Source organism: Balaenoptera musculus, chromosome 12, assembly GCF_009873245.2.
Source record: "Balaenoptera musculus isolate JJ_BM4_2016_0621 chromosome 12, mBalMus1.pri.v3, whole genome shotgun sequence".
NCBI lineage: Eukaryota > Metazoa > Chordata > Mammalia > Artiodactyla > Balaenopteridae > Balaenoptera > Balaenoptera musculus.
The window spans coordinates 61953016-61980984 of NC_045796.1; the positions used below are offsets into that span (position 1 = coordinate 61953016).

At 39.1% G+C, this 27969-nt stretch overlaps 1 protein-coding gene across 7 annotated transcripts in view; it reads right to left on the reverse strand.

Moving 5' to 3' along the window:
• The window catches only part of KLHL32 (kelch like family member 32), a 229167-nt gene that overhangs the window by 166562 nt on the left and 34636 nt on the right, over positions 1-27969 (reverse strand). For all 7 annotated transcript variants that reach the window (XR_005022231.1, XM_036872158.1, XM_036872155.1 and 4 more), the window contains exons 2-3: positions 20222-20309; positions 11398-11578 (exon numbers count right to left, since the gene is read on the reverse strand). Coding sequence is in view for 5 of the 7 variants with exons in the window: in XM_036872155.1 (XP_036728050.1) it covers positions 11398-11578; positions 20222-20244 (204 nt within the window). In the remaining 2 variants the exon portion in view is untranslated. The remainder of the gene's footprint in view (positions 1-11397; positions 11579-20221; positions 20310-27969) is intronic.

A 27969-nucleotide genomic window follows, 5' to 3' on the forward strand; every position in this document is an offset into this window, starting at 1 on the left:
AAGATCTGAATAGACATTTTCCCAAAGAAGACATATAGATGGCCAACAGGTACATGAAAAGGTGTCCAACATCACTAATCAACAGAGAAATGCAAACCAAAACCACAGTAAGTCACCTCACACCTGCTAAGATTGCTATTATCAAAAAGACAAGAAATAACAAGTGTTGGTGAGGATGCAGAGAAAAGGGAAACCTTGTACACTGTTGGTGGGAATGTAAATTGGTACAGCCACTATGGAAAACAGTACAGTACATTCCTCAAAAAATTAAAAATAGAATACGATCTAGCAATCCCGCTTTTGGGTGTATATTCGAAGGAAATGAAATCAGGATCTTGAAGAAATATCTGAACTCTCATGTTCACTGCAGCATTATTTATAATAGGCAAGGCATGGAAATAACCTAAATGTCTTTCTACAGATAAATGGATAAAGGTGATGTGGTACATATACACCAGGGAATATTATTCACCCATGAAAAAGAAGGAAGTCCTGCCATTTGTGACATGGATAAACCTTGATGGCATAATGCTAAGTGAAATAAATCAGACAGAGAAAGACAAATACTATATGATCTCACTTACCTTGGGTTGGCCAAAAAGTTCGTTCGGGTTTTTCCGTAACATCTTACTGCGAAACCTGAACGAACTTTCTGGCCAACCCATAAGAGGACTCTTAAAAATTCAAAATCATAGAAACCAATCATAGAATGTTGGTTGCCAGGGGCTGAGGACTGGGGGGAATGAGATATTGACCAAATGGTATAAACTTCCAGTTATAAGATGAATAAGTTCTGGGGATCTAATGTACAACATGATGACTACAGTTAACCCACACTTTATTGTAGACTTAAAAGCTGCTAAGAGAGTAGATCTTAATAGTTATCACACGCACACAATAAGGTAACTATGTGAAGTGATGGATGTGTTAACTAGCCTTATTGTGGCAACCATTTCACAATGTATAGGTGTATCAAATCATCACATTATATACTTTAAACTTATACAATGTTATATGACATCTCAATAAAGCTGGATAAAAAATAAAAATAAAAATGGAATGGTGTATAAATCTCCACTGTTATTATCTGTATCATTGCTCTTCAAAGTAGGCTGTCTTCAAATTGCTTCTTATCCATCAGACACAAGGTATAAAGTCCCTGCCAGAACACAAACTCACTACTCGCTTCTTGAGAAAGGCTTCCTGTGAAAAACTGGCAGCTGAACACAGTATTTCATGATGTAGCTGATTAACATTCAGCAGATTATTAGCATGGATAGTTAACAAGCATTTCACAGACTGGCACTGGTCCATGAACCTCAAGTAGCACTGATCAATATTTTTATACATCACCCCTTAGATTTTGACTTCCTTTCCCACACTACTGAGACCAACTTCTTCAACAACAGTGAATTTTTTTGCATCCTCCTTGATCTTCTGCAGAAAATGCTGATCTCTTGAAACCCTTTAATTTTGGCACTTTGATTAAAATGTACATGGTAGTTATCTTTATATATCTTTGACTTTTCCTTTTTTGTCCCCTTGGCCATCTTTTCATTCTCTTTCTGCCACCTGACTAAAGGCATCCTTTAGGTCTTAACCACAGACATTTTTTTCTGCTCTCTCTTTTTCCTCTTGATGTGCAATCTCATATGTTACCAAGATCTGTCTCAACCTTCACCTCTTGTGCAGAAGCTGAGTGTTGATGTTTTCTGTACCCCTTGCAACATCAAGCACAAACTTTTCTGCATATAGTAGATGCTCAGTAAATATCTACGGAATTGAGAAAGTAGTGAATTACGTGCATCATTTGGCACTATTGTCAGCTATAGAGTTAATCTGTTCTTACCACATTAAGAAGTAATAAAGAAGCACATTGATTTGTGAAGTAGTAATAGTTACTGTGTTAAAAATATTAAATAAAATTAAATATTAAATACTAAGTAAAACCTAAGAAAATTAAAATGGAAACGTTTAAAAATATGAAAAATAAAAAATGTTAAAGGTTAGTTATTTCATAGTTGCATACAGTGAATTAAATTTATCATCAGAAAAAGAATATGACAGGGATAAAATGGTCCTAATATTGGATTTTTACCTTTTCCTATTTCCAGGAGTTCTGCATTCCAAAATTCAATCAAATGTAGTAAAAATAGATAACTACAACCTGAAAATAAATTATTTCCTTGATGGTTTTGCTATCAAAACTCAAACAAAAAAGGAAATGTACATTTTAAAAGCATCATATATCTGAATCACTTTCTGGTATTCTTCGTAATCTGCCCAGTAGAATCTGCCCATTAGTCTTTTTAAACTTCCTTAAGAGTTCTGCCCCCACCCCGCAGGTTCTTGACAATAGCTTCAATACTGGTAAAACCTCAGCCTTTAGCCGTAGTTTTTAATTCCTAACAGACATTGCTCTACTTTTTAATTATTTCTATAAACAGATATGATAACATTGAATGTTAAAACAAGTATTCATTTGATGGAAAACAATAATCAGTTTACCATAAAATGCATAAGTCAAGTGCACTATGAGAATGATACTCCGGTGCCTCTGTGATTGATACACAAAATGCAGAAGTTGGGGAAAGGAAAGAACACAGCAGTGTGCAAACTTGCAAGAATTAACAAGGCTGCTGTTTCAGCATAAACACCCAATAACCACAGAACTCAGTAGTACTCATTTGGCCTCAAGTAAAGTAATTAATCACAGGACAGGTCAGTGTAAAACTGACCATGGAAAATCTTGAACATCATGGGATTTAATTTTAGTGGTGTTCAGGCACCAATTTAAATAACTGTAGAGTAATGCTTTGCCTTTTAGGACAGTAGTAGATATTTATTATGCTTACAGTAACCATCAAAAAGATAAACTAAAAATAATTATTATATGTACTGAAGGATTTGAGGGTTATTTTACTATTATTTTTACTCATTTTTTTTCTGAAAAGGAGGTTAGTTTTGAATCACTCCCAGCTAACGTGTAATTTTTGAGGACGGCACTAATCAGCTAGTGACAACAGTCCTATGGATCAAAAGAGTGAATCCTCATTACAGCATCAAGCCCAGCAACTGCTCAGAAGGTTCCCAGAAGAAAGCGGTGCCAGGGGTGACTGAACAAAAGACAAAAACAGACTATTCAAAGTCCTTTAATATTTACATAGATAGCATTTGACAGTATTTCATGTACATTTATTTTTATTCTTAATTTTATTTGTTTAAGCAAAAAGATAGTTTATTGGAAGCATATTGGGAGCTCACAAAATCAATGAAGGCTCAGGAACAGGCAGGGGAAAAAGGCAGAGGCTGCAGGCTTGGCGGCAAACAATGACTGTCAATGGTATGTTGCTGTTTATCCTCAATGTGATGAACACAGTATGTCTTATATATGATTTCTGAACATCAGAAATGTTCACGAAGGGTCTCTAAAACCACCAAATAAGAGACAGCCTGAACCCAACAATGATCTCACTTATATGTTTACTGTCAGCAGTGCTACTACCTTTAAGTCTTTATAAGAAACCTGCTTAAGAAATAAGATGAACTAATGTGTAAAACAGACAGTGCATGTAATGGGTGTTCTGAGGGAGAGCATTCTGAGGTGGAGATTGGGGAGGCCCCACCCCTGTGACCCAGCAAGAAATTGTTCCAGCCAGATGCAGCAGGGGAGAATGAATACTGAGGGTCTGCAGTGGGGCGGCAGGCACTGCAGTTGGCGCCGGGGATGCAAGGACCAGAAAAGAAAAAAAGGCACTGGCTCCGCCCCTCAAGGGGAACTTAAAGTCCTCGCACTCAGCCTTCCGCACTTGCTCCCTCGATGGTACAGATTCCTTCAAAATGCCTTGCGGCTGCCCTTTTCCCAGCTCCATCCTCACCTCCGGTCTGCAGTGAGTGTGAGCACCCGCTTGCACCCACCAGCCAGGAGCTCACTCATTCTTAGGTCCTTCCTCTCCCTCACCATCCACGCGGCGCCCTGTGTAGTCTACCTGCTACCACCCGCCCAACCTCCCTCCCCCTCACCACTCCTCACACACAACCTGCCTCTCCAGCCGCAGGGCAGGCCTCCAGCAGCTCTTACTTCACTGCTTCCATGCCCCGAATGCGAATTATTTAACGTCAAGTCTCCATTTCTTTATTTTTAAAACGGAGATGATGATGGTGATACTTAATAATAATACCATCCATCTTACAGATTTCTTTAGAAAATGAAATGAACTGATACACATAGAGCGCTTAGAGTAAGTGTCTGTAGCACAGTAAATACTCAATTAGTGGTAGTTATTATTGATTGAGAGTGCCAGAGAGAGGAAGAGGGATAAAAACAAGGTTCAAGACCTCTGACACCACCCAAACTGTTAATATAATTATACTACACTATAGTTATTTGTCCACTTGTCTGTATCTCCTACCAGACTATAAATTCATTCTGCATCTAGAAAATAGTAGGTATGTAACAAATGCTTATCGAATTTTAAAAAAACATTTATTTGTAATTATATATTATATACTCATTTAATAGCCTTTAATGCCATTTTAATCAAATAGTGACTGGAGAGTATGATTATAAAAATACAGGGAACACAGATTTTTTTTTATTATCGTGGGCTTTATCCTATTTTCTCAAAACTAAAAATTACATAGGCAGAGCACACTCAGGCTCTAGTGGAAAGTGATGGTCAAATATTTACTCTCCAAAATGTCATATTTGAATCACTCTGCCATCACATATGCAAAGCTATGTGAGACAGTCAAGACATCTGCTTCCTTGGTCGGAAAGTGCAGGCATTCATGGAGATTGAAGCTGGAGATAGCAAATGGTAAACAACAGCCTCCAGAAGCTACAGGGTGGCCCACTGCCCAGGGCTGCCACAGGGAAGAGGGTAAGAGGCTGACTCATCCCATTTCTCACATACACTCCAGATCATAAGGCCTCTAATTCCTCCTGCTACCTCTGGTTTAATACTTCCTCATTCAATTCTGTTCAACAGTACTTTGATGGACTTCACTAGTCCTCAGCTAGTCAGTCACTTTCAGAGAAGTCACTGGTGAAAGGGACTGCAACACATGACACATCTTCAATTCCTTTTTTTTTTTATACAGCAGGTTCTTATTAGTCATCAATTTTATACACATCAGTGTATACATGTCAATCTTCAATTCCTTTTTAAAAAAAGTTTCCAGCTTTATTGAGATACAATTGACACATCACACTGTGTAAGTTTAAGGTATACAATGTGATGACTTGATACACATATATATTGTGAAATGATTACCACAATAAGGTTAGTTAACACATCCGTCACTTTACACAGTTATCTTTTCTTGTGTGTATGTACTAAGAACTTCTAAGAGCCACTCTTCTAGAAACTTTCAAGTCTACAATACAGTATTATTAACTACAGTCACCCTGCTGCACACTAGATACCCTAGAACTTTCTCATCTTATAACTGGAAGTTTGTGCCCTTTGCCAACATCTCCCCGTTTCAACTACTCCCCAGCCCCTGGCAACCACCACTCTATTCTCTGTTTCTGTAAGATCATACAACATTTGTCTTTCTCTGTCTGACTTATTTCACTTAGCATAATGTTCTCATGGTTCATCTATGTTGTTGCAGATGGCAGATTTCCTTCTTTCTCATGGGTAAATAATATTCTGTTACACGCACACACACACCACATATTCTTTATCCATTCATCCATGGACAGACACTTGGGTTGTTTCCATATCTCAGCTATTATGAATACTGCTGCAATGAGCATGGGAGTGCAGATGTCTCTTTAAGATCCTGATTTCATTTCCTTTTTTATATGCCCAGATATGGGATTGCTGGATCATATGGTAGTTCTATTTTTAATTTTTTGAGAAACCATACTGTTTTCCATAGTGGCTGCACCAATTCACATTCCCACCAACAGTGTATAAGGGTTCCCTTTTCTCTGCATCCTCACCGACATTTTTTATCTCTTGTCTTGGTAACAGCCATCCTAGTAGGTGTGAAGTGATTTCTCATTGTGGTTTTCCCTGATAGTAATGTTGAGCATGTACCTGCTAGCCAGTTGTATATCTTCTTTGGAAAAATGTCTGTTCATATCCTTTGCCTATGTTTTAATCACAGTCTTTGGGTTTTTGCTATTAAGTTTTATGAGCTCCTTACATATTTTGGATATTAATTCATTATCAGATATATGGTTTGCAAATATATTCTCCTGTTCTGTAGGTTGCCCTTTCATTTTGTTTTTTGTTTTTGTTTTTTTTTAATTTTATTTATTTATTTATGGCTGCATTGGGTCTTTGTTGCTGTGTGTGGGCTTTCTCTAGTTGCGGCGAGCAGAAGCTACTCTTCGTTGCAGTGCATGGGCTTCTCATTGTGGTGGCTTCTCTTGTTGTGGCACGCGGGCTTTAGAGCACAGGCTCAGTAGTTGTGGCGCACGGGCTTAGTTGCTCCGCAGCATGTGGAATCTTCCCGGACCAGGGCTCGAACCCATATCCCCTGCATTGGCAGGCGGATTCTTAACCACTGCGCCACCAGGGAAGTCCGCCCTTTCATTTTGTTGATCTTTAATTCCATGAGTGAGACAAGCTACAGTTATAACGCTTCAGAAAAGAGGGAACTTGCATATGAATTTAGAGAGGTGGCAGAGGGTGGGCAGGATAAGGCTTTGTGGAGGACTTCACACTTGTTGGCTGTGATAAACCTTGGAAGATGGACAAGGTAGACAAAGGGGTGAGTAGGAGGTTAAGGTAGAAGGAATGGTCATTAGCAAGGCTGAGAGGTGGAAAGGCCCTCAGGTGGAATAGAGTGTTTGGAGAACAGTTATGGCTGCAAGATCAAATGAACAGATGGGGGAACACAGATGAGGATGAATGATAATGACAGAGCATGAAGGCACACTCCGGGGGTCTGGCAGAAAGGCCTTGAGGAGCTCTGGGGGACCTGAGCAGGGGAGCGAAAGTTCACCACACAATTATCTGCACGATGGTTTGTCAAGGGACAACCAGAGGAGGAGAAAGTTCAGTGGCTACTAGAATGTTCTAAGCAAGAAGGAAGGGGGTGTCAGATTCAGAAAACAACAAGATGGGAAAGGATGAATCCAAAACGCTATTCTGACCAAAATGTGATCAAAAGGTGAGGGAGTCTGCAACCAGGTGAGCCTAGAGATGAGCAGTCTTCTTTTCCCACAAAGGGCCAGACAGAGCATGACCAGGGATCCCAAGTTAGCCCAAGGAGAGAAACAGGTAATGTTTACTGAAGGCGTGATGTGTATCAGATATAGCACTTAGTGCATTATGTACCTTATCTCACTCTAATCTCTGAATGGACCTATTCTGAGAGTTATGCTCTATGATCACCAATTTACAGGTAAAAAAACATAGGTTTACAGAAGTCAAATGACTTGCCTATGCTCAAAGAATAGTGAAGAGGGTGAATAACCCAACAGATATTAATTAGAATAGCATCCACTATTTGTCAGGGACTGTGGGAAACAATGGCAAACAGGGAGATGTGGTCCCTCCGCTGTATTCAAACTCAGATCTGACGCTTAGCTCTTCCCTTTCTTCCTTCCACCACTGCTTTACTCTTATAAAAGAAGCCCCTGGTCTAACACAGTTATAGCTTTTGACTAACGCCATGTTGTGCTGATATTAAGCCTAAATTTAATTTTTTTTAAAAATAATCATTATTATTTGGCTGAAGAATGTGTTTTAACCCTTTCATTTAAAATGCTGATGATCACAGGAATCCACAGTACTTTGTGCTCAACTGTTCACTATTCATATTTTAAGCAAGAAAAGCTGATACCATCTCTCAGATCAATGTAAAGGAACAGTTTACACCAAAACTTGGGACTTCTCCTCACTCTTGCCATCCACGATTATTTTAGCTTCAAAATAATCTGCCAGATATCAGAATACAGAGTACAAAAATCTATTTAGGTCAGACTACCTAATTAATTTGAACAGATCACACTAGAAAGAAAAATCCATGAATAATTTGCATATTTTATATGCAGGATGTTAAAAAATTGAAATACACATGGAATTTTCTGAGAATTAGAAAACATTTCTTCATTCACCTATTAAATATTTATTGAATACTTACTAAGCCTGAGGCAACATTGTAAGTGTTGTGAGAGATACAGAAATTACTCAGACAGGATACTGTTTCTAGGTGTTTCAGTGTGGTAGAGTGTAAGACACAAGGAAGACAGACATAATTCTAGTTTAAGGCATGGGTTTCTTGCACTTCTGCATGTATTATGAGTGAGGCACTGACTGTCCTTGTTCTGAACTCTCATTTCAGGGATGTTTCTATAGCAAATGGCCTTCGATGACAGAGTGATATCTCCCTTCACAGCAAAGAGCAGTTCTGTTTACTCAGAGATAGAATGTTTCTTTGCAGAGCAAAGGGTAGGCATGCTTACTGCCCAGTATAATAATGTTTTCTTCCAGAGCAAAAGACAGACGTGTTTCCTACGCATTATAAAAGATTCAGGTTCCCTAAGCTCAATGACCCTCAATGATCCAACCCACTTTGTGTGACTTAAGAGTTTCATGTCTTCTAGCAGCATCTCTGAACCAGTGATAGACTAACTTGCTGGTTTCCAACTTGGATAAATCACAAATCTTTGACAGTTCTTGACAGTGGTAGGTTACAAAAATGGCAACAAATTCTTCCCCTGCCTGCATCCATGCCCTTTGGTATCCTCACTGACACTGACTCAGCCTGGCCACGTGACTTGCTTGACCAATGGGACGTTAGTAAACAGGACACAAACAGGAGCTTGAAAAGCACCTGTGCATTGAAGTTAGCCCTCTTGCTGTTTTTAGAAGTTAGGTGTCATGTGAAAAAGCCCAGGCTAGCCTGTTTGTGAGAAATACATGCCCAGTGTCCCCTACAACTCCAGCCATAAGCCTACCAGTCACCAGACAGGTACACAAAGCCAACTCAGATCATCCAGTCTCCAGGCAACTCTCCAGTTAACCGCTGACGTAAGAATGAATCCAGCATAGATCAGAGAAACTGGCAGACCAGAGGAACGATCCAGCTTCTAAGTTTTGGGGTGGTTTGTTATGACAAAAGCTAACAAAAGATACAGGGCATATGGCAAAAATAACATCCAGTATAGTGACTATATTACAAGCTCCATAGGGTTCAGTCTATGTCTGGTTAAATATTATAACTCCAGCACTTATCACAACGCCTAGAAGAGAGATAAATGCCAAGAGTTCCAACTTTGTCTTGGTTTCTCCATCTGAACAATCAATACACAAGTCACTGAAATTTCACCTCACAAGCAGGTCATGAGATTGAAGGGACTGCGTATGAATCCAGCAGGGCACATGGTTAAGTGGAAAAAGCACAACTTGGTACTTAAGGAGACAGGCGCTCTGGTGTGTGAAAATCAGCTCTCCTACTTAATATCTGGCAGTCCTTGGGCAAGTTATTTAAACATATTACACTTTAGTTTCCTTATCTACAGAATGGGAATAATAAAGCTTTCTTCACAGGCTTTATAACATCAGTGTTTTAAAGGAGGCACTCTGTGCATGACCTATCAGAGTATGAGGGGCATTGTGGTGAAAGAGATGAAAAACCTGGAATAGCTGCAAACATCGTTAAATGCCAGCAGCAAGTAAAATACTCTTCAGTGCTCACATGTATGCGCTCATTTGCACATTCTCTCTCTCATATACAGACATGCACAAAATCAAACCCCAATTAAATTCAAAATCCAACCCACAGAGACCTAGGAGGAGAGAAGCCAAGCACCAAGAGGTCTATATTATGGTCCACAAGAAGAAAAAACTCATATTTTATAATGTGCACATGTTATATATAACAACCCAAAGTATGTTGTTTCAAAAGCCCTCCAAATAATATAAGCTTTCTGGAAGATTAATCCCTGACAATGTGAGAGTGTATAAAATGTACATTATATTAATGAAACTAGAAGGGCACTTTACAGATACTCCGCTTCATTTCTGCAGTTTAGAATTACGTAAATCCCTACTTTTAATTTTAGATAGATATTTTAAGTAATTACCTCTTTATCTTCTACATTACCAGGTTTCATCACATTTAAAACTTTTTTTAATCTTTCTTTTACCATTTGGCATCTTTGAAAATTCTCTTTAACTGCTAGTCAGCAACTGAGTACAGTTGATATTGTCTCTTAAACATCAAAACACAAGGTTACTATTGAAAATTTCCAAATCAAACCAAAAAACTGCCCCAGGCTGGATTTGGTTTCTGTACCATTTGAGACTTTGGTAAGAAAAAGCTTTTTAATTCACAATTAAATTTATATTCTAATTTATATAGAGATTGTATACTATTATGTTTTGAAATTCTTACCTAATCACTAGTTAACTGAAATAACATTGAAAAAAATTAAATAAGAATTAAATCATGTATATTCAGAAATTAATACTTCAAAAAAATCTGGTTATTAATTGTCACAATTTTCTTTCTTATATCCATATAAGGGGTAGAATGGAATGCTGGTTAAGACTCAGACATGGATTTCAATTGTAGATCTGCCACTTCGGAACTGTGTGACTTATTACTTAACCTCTGAGTTACCTCAAATTACCTAATCTTTGAGATTCAGTTTCCTTACATGTAAAATGGTGATTTTTATAGCATGTGCATGTGTTTACAAAATGGATTGCTGTGAGGATTAAATGAGATATGTATATAAAGTCCTTTGTCCATGACCTGAATCATAGGAAATACTAAATTAAATTAAATTTAGCTAAAACCATACTATACACTCACCTTCAAAAAACAACAATAACAACAAACACATCATCACATATCATTAGCCACTGAAAATCAAACTCCAAAGTTCTACCTAACAAGACAACGTCTTCAGCTAAACAGGCACGCGCGTGTCAACCATAAATATCCTTTAGGTCAATTCCATCTCTGTCCCTGGAGCAGAGACTTGGAAAGCTCTAAAGCAAGAACATCCATAGAAAATAAAAAATCAGAGACACTACATATATTTAGAGACCTTTTAAGAAATAAACTGTCTTACAGATTGTCCTTCTGAGCCTGAATCCAGAAACATCCTGTCCTCAGCCTGCACCCCCATTACGGTGCACTACAATGCCACACTTTCTTTTGGTGGTAGAGTGTCGAACGCCCCTCAGCTCAGATGCAAAGGAGAGGTCTGCTCTCCACTGGAGGGACGTTCAGGTGTCCAGCCCAGGGAGGATCCCAACGGGGCCCCAATCTCAGTCTGACCAGGAAAACCTCCCAACATTCACAACTCTGGGGACGATTATCTAATTGGCTGATGATCGTGTGACAGTTCAGAAAACTGTCATCCTCTGTTTATTAATATCTTAAGAGAAACAAATAAACAAACAAACTACCTTGACTTACCCGGAAATAGTCGCTGCAGGCTGCTAGGACTGCCTTGTGAGCGTGGAATTTCTGTTCCTCAGCAATCAGGGTGACGTCGCAGAGGATGCCGTCACTCCTCTGCTGATTCAGTGCCGCCAGGACGCTATCAGTGTGAGATTCTGAGTGGCAGAGCCTCTGGCCTGTCAGCATTTCTTGAATACTGCGAGGAGGAGAGCGAGGAGAGCAATCCAGTGAATGTTGTTCCTCTATCAGCCCAGCCGCCCCCAGGCTCCCTCCCTCCTTCAAGAGCAACTCAGGGAGTGTGGATTCCAGTGCCTATAGTGGTGTGACCTTCCTAGTCCCCACTGTCTTTTTCTCCACCGTCCTCTTGCTTTCTTTTTCTCTAATTCTCTCTTTTCCTCCCCCCCCCCAACAGGATCTCTTTCTCTTTCCTACTGGTCCCTCTCTTTGAGAATTTGTGTTTGTTGTGTGTCCATCTGTGTCTGTGTATTGGCCCATGTCTGCAGGCCTGTGAGCCTCTGCTTCCGGGCCCCTGTCCCCTCGGTATGTATACATCTCTGAGTGCAAAGCTTTTTCTGGATGTGTGTCCGGATGTGTGTACATATGTGTGCAAATCCTTCCACTCTGGGACCCCCTCCCTAGCTCTCTGATTCCTTTTCTAGCTTTGTACCACCTGTGTGGGGTTAGCACAAGCTCAGAACTTGCCATGCACTGATCCAGCACAGAACCCACTGCATGGCTCACCAGAGACACGAGAAGTTACTCAGTCTCCCCACAAGACACAATACTCCGTTAATAAATAAAATGAAACTGAGCAAATGTCGGTTAGGGGAAAATAAGGCTACCAGTGACCATTTCATGTAAAAGGCCATTAATTAAACCACAGTGGCTTATTATTAAACTTAGGAAATTATGCACCACCAGGAGAACATCAAAAGAAATGCCATTGTAAAGCAAAACTTTAAGGCTGAAAGTAAAATATATCTATCTTATTAGCCTGCAACATCTTGTGTGAGCTTCGTATTAGACTTATGAATGACTATGCAATCTATTTTCTGCTCTATTTTGTGAAATTACTAAACTTACCCATTGTGAAACTTATCCCTTCACTCCCTACCTCAACCTAAAATATTCATCCCATATCCTTTCAAAACTCCTGGGTGAAACCCCAGATCTTCCTATAATAATGTAGAAGTAATGCTACAAACACCAAATGCAAACAGAATTTGTAGATAGTTATGAACAATTCCAGCTTAGATACATGAAAATCTCCACGGCACTCTAGGATCTCAGAACCGACACTGGACTGAGATGAGTGAGCTGCACCAGTCGTAAGTTACTCCCAGAATGAGAGCAAGGGCCATCAAGCTCTATTTCTGGCCTGCGACCCTTCTTGAAACCGAGTAAAGTTGCCATAAGGATGAACGGGCACTGTCTCTCCCACCCTGATAACTCGACATCCAGTGCCTCCCTCTGAATGTGAAAGAGCCTCTCAGGAGAGCCAGGGACTCGCCACCAGCTGAGCCTGCATGCTCCTGCCGCCAGCTGGCTGGTAAATTACGGCTCAGCATAAATCACCTTAAAGTAAACCAAATGCTTCCCGCGAAATGCCAGAGTGCAGCCAGTAAGCTTTATCGGACATTTTTGACTGGGGAGCCTCAAAAATGTCAGAACTCTTGAAAGAAAAAATAAATTTGACAGGAGATGATGATATAGTAAGTTCTCGTGGGAAGGTGGGAGGATTATTTTCAGTTGAAATGCAGCAGTGAGTTTTGAAATGGTTACTGTCATCGAATATTCATCTAGCGGCTCTAGCTACAGGCAGACTTTTAAAGTCAGTAATTGAAAACCACACTCAGAAGCATAAATAACACACAAATTGCTATGCAAAGGCTAGAATGGAGATCAATTAGCATAGCTCAAAGAAATGAGGGAATAGAATAGTAATAGAAATATTATCTCAGCTAAGTAAGCTTTAGGATAGTCTTTGAAAAATCCTTCCTAAAAGGATGACATTTTTATATATTTTACAAACACAAAGCCCTTACTATGTTCCATGAATTATTCTTAGTGATATACAATTATCAATTCATTTAATCTTTATAACAACATTATGAGGCAGGTACTAATATCTCCATTTCACAGATAAGAAACCTGATGGTCCAAGATTAGGCATTTTGAGAACCTATTACCATGAACATAATAATGTAATTTGTCCTCCTGCTTAAAATATAAAAGAAACAGAGACTTCCCTGGCGGCCCAGCGGTTAAGACTCTACACTTCCAATGCAGGGGGCACGGATTCGATCCCTGGTCAGGGAACTAAGATCCCACACGCCACGTGGCCAAAAAAATTTAAAACATAAAAAATAAAAAATAAATAAAAGAAACAAACAAAACCTGAAACAAAACCAAAAAATGATAATCTGTAAAGAAGATCTCAAAAATCTATGCTGGGGGGGAAAAAATCACAAAGTCCGTATTAATTCTATATTTAGATTGTGCATAGTTAATCTCAAAATCAAAGTTACCTTTGAAAAATAATACACATAATATAACATGAGATACTGATAGGAAATGTTTGAAATCATGCTTCAAAAACATTTATCTTTGCACTGACTAAGATAAGTTTGGGGAGAGAAAATAGATCTTACTTATACATTTATTTAAAACTCTCATAACTTTTCTCCCTTTTAATATCACCTTACATGCTACATAAATGTATTTTGAAATTTCATTTGTAGTGGAACAGAAGAATACATTAAAATAATTGCCTTATAATGTTTCCTTACTCATTTTCCAAATATAGAGCCACAATTCATGTCCTTATTATTAAGACTGAATCAGTATTTGCATTTCAGATATCTATAGACAGCGAATAAATCTTGCCAGGGAAAGAGCAGCTGTAAACTGAAATTTGGCAAAGAATAAAGGGCTCAGCTCTGAAACAATTGTGATGCTACACAATTTCACAGGATCATTCAGTTGGGCTTGAAATATTCAAGCTTAAAGAAAACAGCATGCTAAATATTTAAGGCAACACTTGGCACAAGATTCCAAATATTTTGGAACCAATGTGTTAGGACTCCTTAAAAGCAGAAACAAATACTCCAACATTTGGCAAGGAATAAAGGCTTATTAATCAACAGGTCATTATTGTATTCTGAAACTTCCCACTCAACTCTCAGATGTAAATCTGCAAAACACCTCAACCCTGTAAGAGTTAAGGCACAAGTGGTCACAGAACACAGCTGGAAAGCCATAGGTCCATGTGATAAAGCCAATAATTATAAACCAGGGAGGAGGTGATTCAAAGACTGTCATGAACCATGTCTAAATTAGAATGGGAAGCAGACACATCCTTGCATATGGCTCCCTTGGCATCAAAATTATACAAATTAGCAATCTAAACCTCCCACCTTAGAGCAATGTCCCTCCATTATTTGGGAAACGAAGAAGAAAGGAAAAGTATATTCCTAAAACTTCCTAAATTACCAAGAAAACAAACAAACAAAAAACCCCATAAAACAGGAGTCACATTTCCCGAGGGTATACAGATTTGTGCGCCATCCTAATATTGGGAAAGGTCTTCCATGGAAGCAATATTGCCACCTCAAAATTCACAAGTGGGTGCAAGAGGGTGACCTGGCTTCCTCAAGGCAACCCCCATACCCTTTCCTCTGTGGAATTCCTTAGAACTGCACTGTCCAATATAATAGCCACTAGCTACATGTGGCTATTGTGAACTTAAAATGTGTGTAGTCCAAATTGAGATGTGCTGTAAGTGGAAAATGTACGCTGGATGTCAAGGACATAGCGTGAAATAAAAGAATGCAAAAACATCTCATTAATATTCTTCTATTGATTACATGTTGAAATGATAATATTTGGGGTATACTGGGTTAAATAAAATATATTGTTAAAATTCCTTTTACCTGTTTCTTTTTACTTTTTAAAAACTGTGTCTCCTTGAAAAGTTTAGATTATATATATACTTCGCACTATGGTTCTACGGGACAGTCTAAAAGTTCCCTGGGGATGTGTCCCTCATTTCTTTCCATCTGAACTCTAGAAGGGCTTCAGGTACCCCATCAGGTTGCCAATGAGCCTGGCTGTTCCTGAATCTCACAGGACCCAGCTTCTGCCAGGTACATGGGATCATGGGAAGCCCCAGACTCCTTGAGCAAGAAATTGCTTTTTAGTGATGCCACAGAGCAACCATCTGATTGGCCAAATGTCAGCATCCAGTAACAGGGAGATAAATAAATGAGGTCTCAAGGACAGGACTATTCATGACTTCAAATCTTTAACTTTCACTCTGGAATTGACGGTAAAAACTAAAAAATCAAATGCACAGCATGATGTTCATAACATGGTACAGCTCACTCACAGTGAAGCACTGTGTTAGTGCAAATCACTATTCCAAGTTCATAGTGAAGATTTTTGATCACAGAAATCTCTCAGATTCTCATTTTTTTATAGCATAAATTTTGACTGAGTTCAGTCAGTTTGCAAGACATGAATTCCAAAACAGCTGTCTGGTTTTTAAACATCTGTATTTCAAATTTAAAAATTCAAGTCAATTTCTCTATCAATGTTTACTTAGTATTTAGATATACAAAATATATTCAGGTAGTTTTCAAGGAAGGTCACCAATAAGGTATTATATACTTATATATCAAAAACAGTCAAGTAGCATAGAGATCCTCATTGCTTAAATAGATTACTTTACACAAAAAAGAAAAGGACTGGGCAAAAAACCTGATAGTACTAGGATTACGCATGATTATCTCAGTTCAGCCTATTGATAAACTGTGCCCTAATCACTTCAATTCCACAGTCAAAATATTTTAATACAAATTAAATACATTAATATTGAAACAATCTTATTATTTAAGCAGACAGGCTGTGAAAAAAACCCAGCATGGAACTTAATTTTATTTTTTATAGAACACTTTGTAATTTGTAAATACCTTAAAATTAATGCTAGCAATTAATAACAATGGTCAAAATAATAAGCAAAGAAAATACGACATGCTTAGTGAATGACCAAGAAATAGTGAAGACTATGCAAGTTAATTACAATGGATACTTAAAGAAAGGAACTTAAATATAAATGGATAGTCTTGTTGCATTCCTTCCTTCCTTCATTCACTCAAACATTTATTCATCCTGTGCCAGGTATCGGACCAGACACTGGAGATAAAATGGTAAACAAACCAAACTCTGTAGCAGCCCTCACAGAACCCTCAGTTTAGCGAGGTAGTTACACTTTAATAAAATAATCTGGCCTCCCTGAAGAAGTAATGCTGGAGCTGCAGGCTGAAGGATGAGAACAAGTTACCATGGCAAAAAGGGGACAGCAGAGTTTTCCAGGCAGGGGAACAGCAAATGCTCTGATCCTGTGGCAGTAGGGGGCATGGACCTTACACACAGTCCACAGAATGTTCAGGGCTGGGACCCTGAGGACAAGCGCCGGCATGGTACAGGATCTGGAGCTCAGAAAGAGGTCTTGGCTAGAGGTGTAAAACTCATGTGGATAGAGAGAATAACCGAAGCACAGCTGTGTCTCCAGAACACAGCTGAGAGACAACCAATAGTCAAAGGCTGCTGAGAAGAAAGATAGGATTCAAAACATAGAAGTGGGGCTGGGCTCAGCTGTGGGAAAGGACTGCCTTTTGAGTAGCAGGAGGGAGGGAATATTAAAACTTTGGGCATTTTTTGCCATGTTGAATCTAAAGATTCAGTGGAACCAACCTCCACTGGAAAACGAAGGCATGGAAACACAGTATTTGGGTTCATCTGGGTTGGGATTTTGTCAGGCAAATGGATCAAAAATGCAGAGAGCAAGGGAAATTAAGGATTTAAAAGACTGATGATTCTAAACTGGATGAGAACGGAAATGAGCGAAGGAAAGTGTTGATGGATTGGTAGAAAGTGGCCAGGCCAGTTGCTTTACAATGTTGTGCTAGTTTCTACCATACAGCAAAGTGAATCAGCTATACGTATACATATATCCCTCCTTTTTTGCATTTCCTTCCCATTTAGGTCACCACAGAACACTGAGTAGAGTTCCCTGTGCTATACAGTAGGTTCTCATTAGTTATTTATTTTATACATAGTATCAATAGTGTATATATATATATATATACCAATCTCAACCTCCCAATTATAAAGCAACTACACTCCAATAAAAATTAATTAAAAAAATAAACAGGGCTTCCCTGGTGGCGCAGTGGTTGAGAATCTGCCTGCCAATGCAGGGGACGCGGGTTTGGGCCCTGGTCTGGGAAGATCCCACGTGCCGCGGAGCGGCTGGGCCCGTGAGCCACAATTACTGAGCCTGCGCGTCTGGAGCCTGTGCTCCGCAACAAGAGAGGCCGCAATAATGAGAGGCCCGCGCACCGCGATGAAGAGTGGCCCCCGCTGGCCACAACTAGAGAAAGCCCTCGCACAGAAACAAAGACCCAACACAGCCATAAATAAATAAATAAATAAATAAACAAACAAACAAACAAACAAACAAACAATAAGACCCTACTGTATAGCACGGTGAACTCGACTCAATACTCTGTAATAACCTTTGTGGGAAAAGAATCTGAAAAAGAATGAATATACATATATATATATATGTATAACTGAATCACTTTGCTGTACACCTGAAACTAACACAATATTTTAAATCAACTATACTCCAAAAAAATTTAATAAAAAGAAAAGAAAAGAAAGAAAGTGGCCGGGCCAGTAATAAGACATTGCCATGAGGTCAAAGTACAACCACTGTGGAGGTAGGTAAATCAGGAAGCTAGAAGGAGAGGAGGTCCTGCTAAGAATAAAGTGGCTGATGCAGTAAGTTTCAGAAACAGAGCAACTACTGGGGATGCATGATCCATGGTGTGACCATGAGAGGAGGTGGTTCAGTGAGGAAGGTCATAAGCAGGTTGAAGTCGGGCAGATCCTCCAGGCAAACACTGAGGGCACTGGGAAGTTGTAAAGGGTCTGTGGTGAGAAGGAAGACTGTCAGCCAGATGCCAAATGCTCAGTGAATGCGGGGAGATGACCCTGCGAACAGTGGAGAGGAAGAAGGGATGGAGAGAGCTGAAGAGCACCACCTTCAGAAGAGCCCATCTTTGTTGTCGTCATCTTCTCAAACAACCGGTATGAGGAGTGATGATCTAGAAGCAAAACTATGTCCCAGGGTGACAACAATCTCTCTACCCATCCCTTAAATACATGAGATTTGAGGAAATAAGGCCACCACTTGAGAAGGCTACAAAGAAGTGGTGCCTCAGAAGAAGACAGGTCTCAGTGAAAGCAGGAGGTGCTTGGAGTTTTTCAGGGTGAGGAAGATGACACAGCACAGCACATGTATGTTCCTGGTGCAACAGTTCCACGTGGCACGGGGAAAGTTTGAAAAGTGCGCAAGGGGGTGTCTGTGTCCCAGCAGAGAAGGAAAGTCCATCGCAGAGATGATGGTGCTATGGAGGACAGATGGCGGTGGGATCAGAGTTGATCAGTGAAAGCAGAGATGGCAGATCTCAAGTAAAAAATCATTTGGAGAAGAATGCACGTGGATCCTATTAGCCAGGATCCTATTAGCCTATTAGCTACACTGGCTGGATGCCAGATCCAGAGCAGGATTTCCCCACCTCAGTGAAACTGACATTCTGACATTTTTTGCTATGGGAATTACCCTGTACATTATTAAGATGTTTAGCAGGATCCCTGGCCTCTACCCACTAGATGCCAATAGCACCCCCTATCCTGGTGACAATCAAAAATGATGCCAGATATTACACAATGTACCCTGAGGGCAAAATATCCCCCACTGAGAGTCACCCATCTAGAGCAACACTCACTTGGGGAGCACAGAGGCACTATACTGGCTGTAGCAATGCCTCCATTTCTGAACACATTTTTGGAACTAGTCACCTCTAATAGCTTCAGAGTCATGGAAGAAAGCTGGTCTCATTACTTCATAGACATACTCAATTCTTAGTATTTAAAAAGAAGGCATTTCCCAGGCTTCTCACCTCTCTCATTCTTTGCTTTGAAGATCCTTTTGACGGTTTCCTCGGAAGATGATGAAGACTTGCCTCCACTGAGAATATTCAAAGGAATGCCCTGCATTTTCTTATTGACTGCCCCCTCAGTTCTGGGAATGTGCCAGGCTACTTCCTGCCTGAGGGCATTTCCCCATGTCTTTCCCACCCTTCAAATCTCAGGTCATAGAGCACTTCTTCAGGAAGGTACTACTTCATTCTATCAATCTTTCAAAGCACTTTTCACAATTATATTTGTGCTGTTACTGGTGTGATCTGTTTAATATCTGTTTCCCCCATAGAATATATATTTCATGAGAGCAGGAACCTTATTTGTTTTATTCACTGCTGGATCCTCTGTACCAATAAATATCTGTTAAATAAGTACTAAAGTAAAACCTTCTGAGTATTTTAAGAATACATATTATACACCCTAAAGTGATTGCTTTAAAGGGGACAATAATCATATATATGTATAGTTTTCTGATTATTTTTTAAATTATATACCTTTAGAGAAGTCTACTTTTTGTTTGAGGGAGGTTAGTGTCCTAAATAAGAAAAAGATAAAAAGTAGTATCAAAGAATCCTTAAACATATGTAGGTTTGGCCAGTAACTATATCTCAGTGGTTAGCCCTTGTGCTACCATACTAAACTCACACACACTCTCAGATTGGTTTGCTTAATTCTTCAAATACACACTGAGCCCCCTCCCTGTGCTTGGTCCTAGAATGTGCGGTGTGAGGATTTCAAGTCACACATGTCTCGCTACGCAAGCAAAGATGTATCCTACAGGACCAACCTGAGGAAGCGTTCAGACGGCATTCTCCAGCTGGGTTCCTCAGGGTCTCAGCCTCAGAAGTTTGCAAAGGAGTCGGCACGCATTCCAGCTGAATGAAAAAAAACAAGAAAGAAAAGCACAGTGAGCTAAATGCAAAAAAGCACACTCTGGGCCTTAATGATGCTAATGCTTTAGAATGCTAAGGAGGCACCTTGGAGAGTTTTATCATCCAGATATAACAATCTGACTGAAAGCTCTTATAATAGGCAATGGTTTGGAATGTTTCTAATTTTTAAAGTTTTTTCACCTTACTGGAACCTCAGGGACTAAGAAGTCAAAATGTATTTGAGAACCAAAAATAGCTAAAGTAAGAGTTACAGTAAAAATTAAAACATCAGACAGCCAAAAGGAAAAATTAAGATTTGATAAAATACTGCCACGATTTATGTCAGAGAATGTTTTGCCTATGTTCTCTTCTAGGAGTTTTACTGTGTCATGTCTTATATTTAAGTCTTTAAGCCATTTTGAGTTTATTTTTGTGTATGGTGTGAGGGAGTGTTCTAACTTCATTGATTTACATGTGGCTGTCCAGCTTTCCCAACAGCAGTTACTGTAGAAATAAAAACAAAAATAAACAAATGGGACCTAATCAAACAAGCTTTTGCGCAGCAAAGGAAACCATAAATAAAACAAAAAGACAACCTGCAGACTGGTAGAAAATATTTGCAAACAATGTGACCAACAAGGGCTTAACTTCCAAAATACACAAACAGCTCATGCAGCTCAATATCAAAAAAACAAACAACCTAATCAAAAAATGAGAAGAAGACCTCAATGGACCTTTCTCCAAAGAAGACATACAGATGGCCAACAGGCACATGAAAAGATGCTTGACATTGCTAATTATTAGAGAAATGCAAATCAAAACTACAATGAGGTATCTATCACCTCACACTGGATAGAACAGCCATCGTCAAAAAGTCTACAAATAATAAATGCTAGAGAGGGTGTGGAGAAAAGGGAACCCTTCTATACTGTTGATGGGAATGTAAATTGGTGCAGCCACTATAGAAAACAGCATGGAGGTTCCTGAAAAAACTAAAAATAGAGCTACCATTTGATCCAGCAATCCCACTCCTGGGCATATATCCAGAAAAGAGAAAAACTCTAATTCGAAAAGATGCATGCACCCCAATGTTCATAACAGCATTATTTACAGTAGCCAAGACATGAAAGCAACCTAAGTGTCCATCAACAGAGGAATGGATAAAGAAGATGCGGTATATATATACAATGGAATATTTCTCAGCCATAAAAAAGAATGAAATGTTGCCATTTGCAGCAACATGGATGGACCTAGAGATTATCATACTAAGTGAAGTAAGTCAGACAGAGGAAGACAAATATTCTATGATATCACTTATATGTGGAATCTTAAAAAATAATACAAGTGAACTTATTTACAAAAGAGATTCACACTACTATTGATATATATAAAATACATAAACAACAAGGATTTACTGTATAGCACAGGGAACGTATATTCAATATCTTGTAATAACCTATAATGGAAAAGAATCTGAAAAAGAATATAAACATTATCTATCTATATCTATCTATATATATATATATATAAAACATTGAATCACTTTGCTGTATACCTGAAACTATCACAATATTATAAATCAACTATATTTCAATTTTAAAATACTGATAAAATAAAGTTACAGAGGCTAAACCACAAATACTAGTTGACTTGTCCTTTAGTGAAGTTAAGTTAAAATCAACTACGTCTTGGGCATCTACAGAAAGATGATTTTCTATTCAAGGAGTGAATTTCTGAAAAATAGAAAAATAACATATAGAAAGGATGAAAATTATAAGGAAATGGAAAACAGATTTTTACAGGAGCTTTAGGATTAGCATAATTGGAAATACGTAATTGGATGAAGTTGTCAGGCTTTAAATCACTCCTTGGCTATATATTCATTCAATCTCACACTCCGCACCCCAGCCTTTGTTTTCAATCATTGTTGTAACTCTAAACAGAGAAGTAAATTATTTGAAAAGTCTGGGACGTGCTCCATGACTATGCTTTACAACTCTCATTAGAGGGTCTAGCTCCCATTTTCCAACACACCCAAGCAGCAAAATTAATTCCAATTTGGATAAACAGGCTTAAACAGGCTCTCTTCTAAGTTTCATTTTGAAAAGCAATACAGTGTAAAAACACTTATGAAAGGAATGTGTAAAGCTGTGCCTATTTCTGCTGATTTGTATAAAAGAGAGACCTATGATTTCCAATCTAACTAATATATAGTATTTGTTACACTGTATCCAAACCCTCATACTATAGTAATTCACATAGATATATCATAATTTGCTGAGAATTCCACTGTTACCGAATAGATTGTTTCAAACATTTTTCATACATTTATACTTATTTCTTGCTTCCTTTTTTTAATTACTGAAAATAGTATATCTATACTTTCATTTATTTCTAATTTAAGTTTTGACAAATCTAAAAATGAGCATCATTTTCAATTGATCCATTACAACTGAGCAGTAAAAAGGATCAGAATATTTCAAGGCACGTTGTTTCATTAGCTAAGAGACTTTCTTAGCAACCTACCACTGCTACAGATTCCTTTCAGAAACTAGGTTATAAATTCCAGGCTCTTACTGCCTAACACAAACACTAACAGAGATGGACACTTGAGCATTAAGATGGCATAAGAATATTTATTATTACAGAGAGGTGAAAAAAAACCTTAATCTTTCGGAAAGTCTAATATTTTTAAATGCTCCCAATAACTAGGTGAATGTAGAATAAGAATCCTAAAAGTTAAAATAATCCAAAATTAAAGGACACTTTTACCTTGATATTTTTCAGACATTCCAAACATGACAATTAAAAATCTTAAGATAAATTCCCTTATTGTTTGGAGATCAACTCACTAAATTAGCTCTCCTCAGAAACTATCTAGTTATAATCTGCTCCATTCTACAATGTTTAGTGAAATGAACACCATTTTAAAGGTGAGTTAAAATGAGTTAAAGGATGACTCAACCCCTGAATATTACTGTTATTTATTATTTACTATTTTTACTACATATTATTTACAACTTACTACATATATTTTATATAAATTGTATCACTGGATTATAACTTTCTTTTTGTATAAATAACACTTGTTTCTACATTTTGTTTATTAATTCTATTTTATATTTTAAGTTTCCCTTACATGAAGCACGTCTTTTGGCCAGCCAGACCTCTTTATCCTCTTGTCTCCTTGCACTTTTTCCTGTGCCTGGGATGTGGGTTCCTTCTCAGCTCAAGGCTCTTACCTTTTCCCACGAGCCCAAGGAAATCCAGGCCAGCCTCCTGCCTTTCCCCTCCTTGGAATCCAGAAATGGATTCAGCGCTGAGCCAACTTGGTGGGGCCATAGGAAGCAGAATAGTGGGGAAAAAAGGCTAGAGTCGCTCTCCAAGCATGTAGCTCTTAGGGCTGCTCACACCCCATTAGAGATATAATGACATTTAGCACAAGCCCTAAGGGTAGTGCTATGTGGGGCTGGGAGCATATGAGGTGGCTCTTTTTCTACTAATTGAGAGTGATCACCTTCAAGGTCCCTTTGTGACCATCTACAATTTTCTGAGCCTGTTGTTACCATGGAATCAAATCATCATATGATGAATTATATTCATCTCAGCCCCCCACACCCATGGCCCTAAAACTATCAAGGCAACACATTCCTTTCCACCAAATTAGCCTTTGTGATCAGCTGTGCAAAGAGCATGCAACTCTGATCTGTATGCTTCCATTTAGGGCACAATGCTCCTCCCAGCCTTGCCTCACTATAAGGACCAGCACTCCTGAGGTCTCAGATCTGCTCCCTTGGCCCACCTGTTTCCTAACCAGGGTCCACACGTGTCCCCTCAAGTCCTGGGCATCCATCATTCAGCCCAAGATCAAATGAAATCCCTGAGGACTAACCTTCACCATCAATGTTGCACAATTAGGGCAGAACTCGATATAGCTTGGTCAAAAATACCTCCAAAATTGTGGAGATTTTTTTTCACTGATTCATGAGATAAATCTTTCTTGAAGAATTACTTTATGCAAGACCTGGAGCTGGGTGCCTAGGATACAGTAATTAATACATGAGTTTTTCCTTTCACAGGGCTTGTAGTGGGCCACAGTGGATAGCAAGGAGTGGCTTGAGAGTATTTCAGCCTTCACAATCATCATTCATCTCGCTCAAAGCAACCCCAGGTAAGCATGCAGCCCAGAGCACAGCGCGCTCTGCTACGCAAACACAGCCTCAAGACCAGCTCCTAGCCCTCCCCTTCTAAAGAAAAGGCTGCCCTTCAGTCCCATCCTGGCCCACTGACAGTGCCTGTATAATTCATTCTTTAATCATAATTGTGATAAGTGCAAGGGGCTCTAAGCACAGCTTCCTCATCTTAGAAATAGTAATACCCACCTCATAGAGCTGTTGTGAGGATTAAACAAACTGGAATTCTCAGAAGGTGCCTGTCACACAGTGTTAGTTGTTATTATTGTTGTTGTTCTAGTACTATTTATGATTTATTATCGTTTTACATAGCAGGAAACTTGGCCCATCCTGTGTGATCAGAAAAGGGGCTTCCTTGAGGATGTGACATCTGAGCTGATTTCTGAAAGATAATTATCAGCTGGGTAAGGGGTGTGGAAAGGGATTCTGGGAGGCATCCTGGGCAGAGCCAACAGCCTGGGCAAAGGTCCTAAAGCAGAAAGAAGCAGGGCCTATCAGAGGCCAGAGGGCAGATCACACAAGCAGTGTTAAGAGTACTGCTTGGTCATTATCCTAAAACCAGTGGGACTCCACTGAAGGTTTTAAAGCAAGAGACTTGCACGATGCGATCTGCATTTAGAAAGATCACTCTGGTCGTAGTTTGGAAGTTATTGGAAAGGTAGAAGAATTCCCAAAGGAACAAAAGGCAAACTTGGACTTCCCTAGTGGCACAGTGCTTAAGAATCCACTTGCCAATGCAGGGGACACGGGTTCAAGCCCTGGTCCTGGAAGATCCCACATGCCACGGAGCAACTAAGCCCGTGCGCCACAACTACTGAGCCTGTGCTCCAGAACCCACGAGCCACAACTACTGAAGCCTGCGCGCCTAGAGCCCGTGCTCCGCAACAAGAGAAGCCACCGCAGTGAGAAGCCCGCGCACCACAACAAAGAGTAGCCCCCGCTCACCGCAACTAGAGAAAGTCCGCGCGCAGCAACAAAGACCCAATGCAGCCAAAAATAAATAAATATTTAAAAAAAAAAAAAGGCAACCTTGTACTCTTTGGCCCATTGTACAAGGGTAATCACCAGGTCACACGATCAACCTCTCCGCAACAGCAAAACCTCTCTGGCTTTTTGTCTGAGGGAGGGCATCTACTTTCCCTCATCAGACATTTATCCTGACCAACCGTGCCAAGTACTTTTCTCCTGGGCCTTGTACCTGGCTGGCACTAACTCACTGGTTGGCTGAAATTAAATCCCCTGTTCAAATGGGCTCAACTCTCCCTTTCAGGGCTTGGTAAGTTTAGTGCTGGCGTCTAAGGAGAAACCTTAAGGTGGGGAGAAGGAGAGACCAAGTGTCGGATTTACCTGGCTTACTCGACCCTGGCCAGTGTCCTCACATGCATGAACTTGGTACTGTGAAAGAGTGACCACCTGTTCTTGTACCTGCCCAGCCTCCCACAGGGTTCTGTTGGTATCGAGCACCTCCCACCACCCAGCCTTAGCTGATGGGTCTGAGAGTCCGGGTGGAACCCAAGCTGAGCCAATCAGAGCCCTTCTCTGGGATTTGGAATTAGAAACACCAGTCTCCAGAGCAGTTGTGCGGCTCACTTGCAAGTAGAAAACAATACAGGAACCGACAGGGATGGCTCCTTTTATACTAATCCTATCGTCATTAAAATTTTTATATTTTGTTCATCATCTTTGAAATATTACATTAAAATATTATTTATCTTGATCATCTAATTTTCTGATGCCCTCTTAAATCTTGCACCTCACTCCAGTCTCAACTCTGTCTTCTGCCATGTGGATTAGGAAACCAAGAAAACAATTCTGCAGGAAAAGAAACAGCAAAAGAAGCAAGTGTACAGAGGAAAAAGTTAGAGGCAAGAGATGGAAAGAGAGGACATTCTCGATTTTCCATGCATTCTTGCCTCTGGGAGTACATGAAACAACCTAGATATTTATAACAAATTCCTTGTTTTATTTAGGCTAACTCAACTGAGGGTTAAAAGATTCCCAAGAAATTCAATTAGGGTCCTACCTAAGATTTTGTTTGTGAAGAAACGGGGGTGGGTGGGCGGCTCTGCTGCTTTAAAAACACACAGAGATGCACATATTCGCTTATTATGAGCTTATCTGAAAACTTAACCACCGTTTAAACTTTAAATCTTGCTTCTATGAGAAAATGCACTCCAAGAACTCCCCCGAAAATGAGGGTTTAGAAAACTAATGTTCACATTTCGATGACATTTAATGCTGTTTCCCCTACATTCTTTAAAAGGCCAAGCTCCTGGAGACTCAATTTTAACTGCTTTTTTACACAAATTCATTAAGAAGAGGCAAAATAAAAGGTTTATGCCTGTGGCTTAGTGGTCAACCACCAAATATACAAAATATTATTTTGGTAAACAGAGAATTTACTGACTTCACTAAATATCATTCAAAGGCAAGAAGTATATTTATTAAAATAGTTAAGAAAACATATGTTAAAATTTTAAGTATCTTTTGATTAGCTTTTTAGCTCAGCTTAATGAACTCGGGAAGGGAGTAGGGGAAATAGCACCACGTTTTAAGCAGCGTTTTAAGCAGACAAAAGTAAAATGCAAGAGATATAGAGGTGGTTTGCAGGACGAAAGCCCAGAGATTTTTAAAAAATGAATTATAGGGATAAGTCTTGACCATGAAAAACTACTTACAGTAAATGATTCAATATACTTAAGGCTTGTTGATCCCAAACAACAAATTGTATAAAATTAATGTATCTTGAAAGGAAATGTTGCTTCTAAGCATAAAAGAATTAGAACACATGCAATAGGCCCAATCAATATTTATTTATGTATTACATATGGTGATAATTTATCTTTAATTCTGATTATTTCATAAATTGGTGTATTTTTAACACCAGGAAATTAGTATATTTTAACACCGGTACATCATCATGTGTAATAAATGATATTAGTTATCCCTTTAGTCTGAAAGGCAAATATTCAAGGGTACCGCATGGCATACTTTCCTGTACAGAACATCATTCCTAAAGGTTAACAAGGATGCTTGCCCTTTCAGAGAGTGAAAACATCTAAGCTCTCCCTCCAAATAAAAAAGACGTGAGATGACTTAACTCTAACAGGAAAGGTCCAATGTGTAACTAAAGCACAGTTTACTACCTGAACAGAAATTTAGGCCAAAAGAACACAACTGTCCCATTCTTACAAAACTCTATAACCCTTTTAATACATAAGAAAAAAGACATAATCATTCAGAACATATTCCTGAGATCATAACGCTAAAGCCTCTCTATTCAACAGCTGCTATTCTCTTTTAAGTTAAAATTTTAAATTATAACTAATAACCACTTTACCTACTACCATGAGCCACATTTTCCTTTGAGTGCTATTATACTAAGAGGTACTTCACATGCATGATCTCATTTAATCCTCACAATAACCTGATGTAGAAGATATTATTATTTTCATTTTATTGATAAAGAA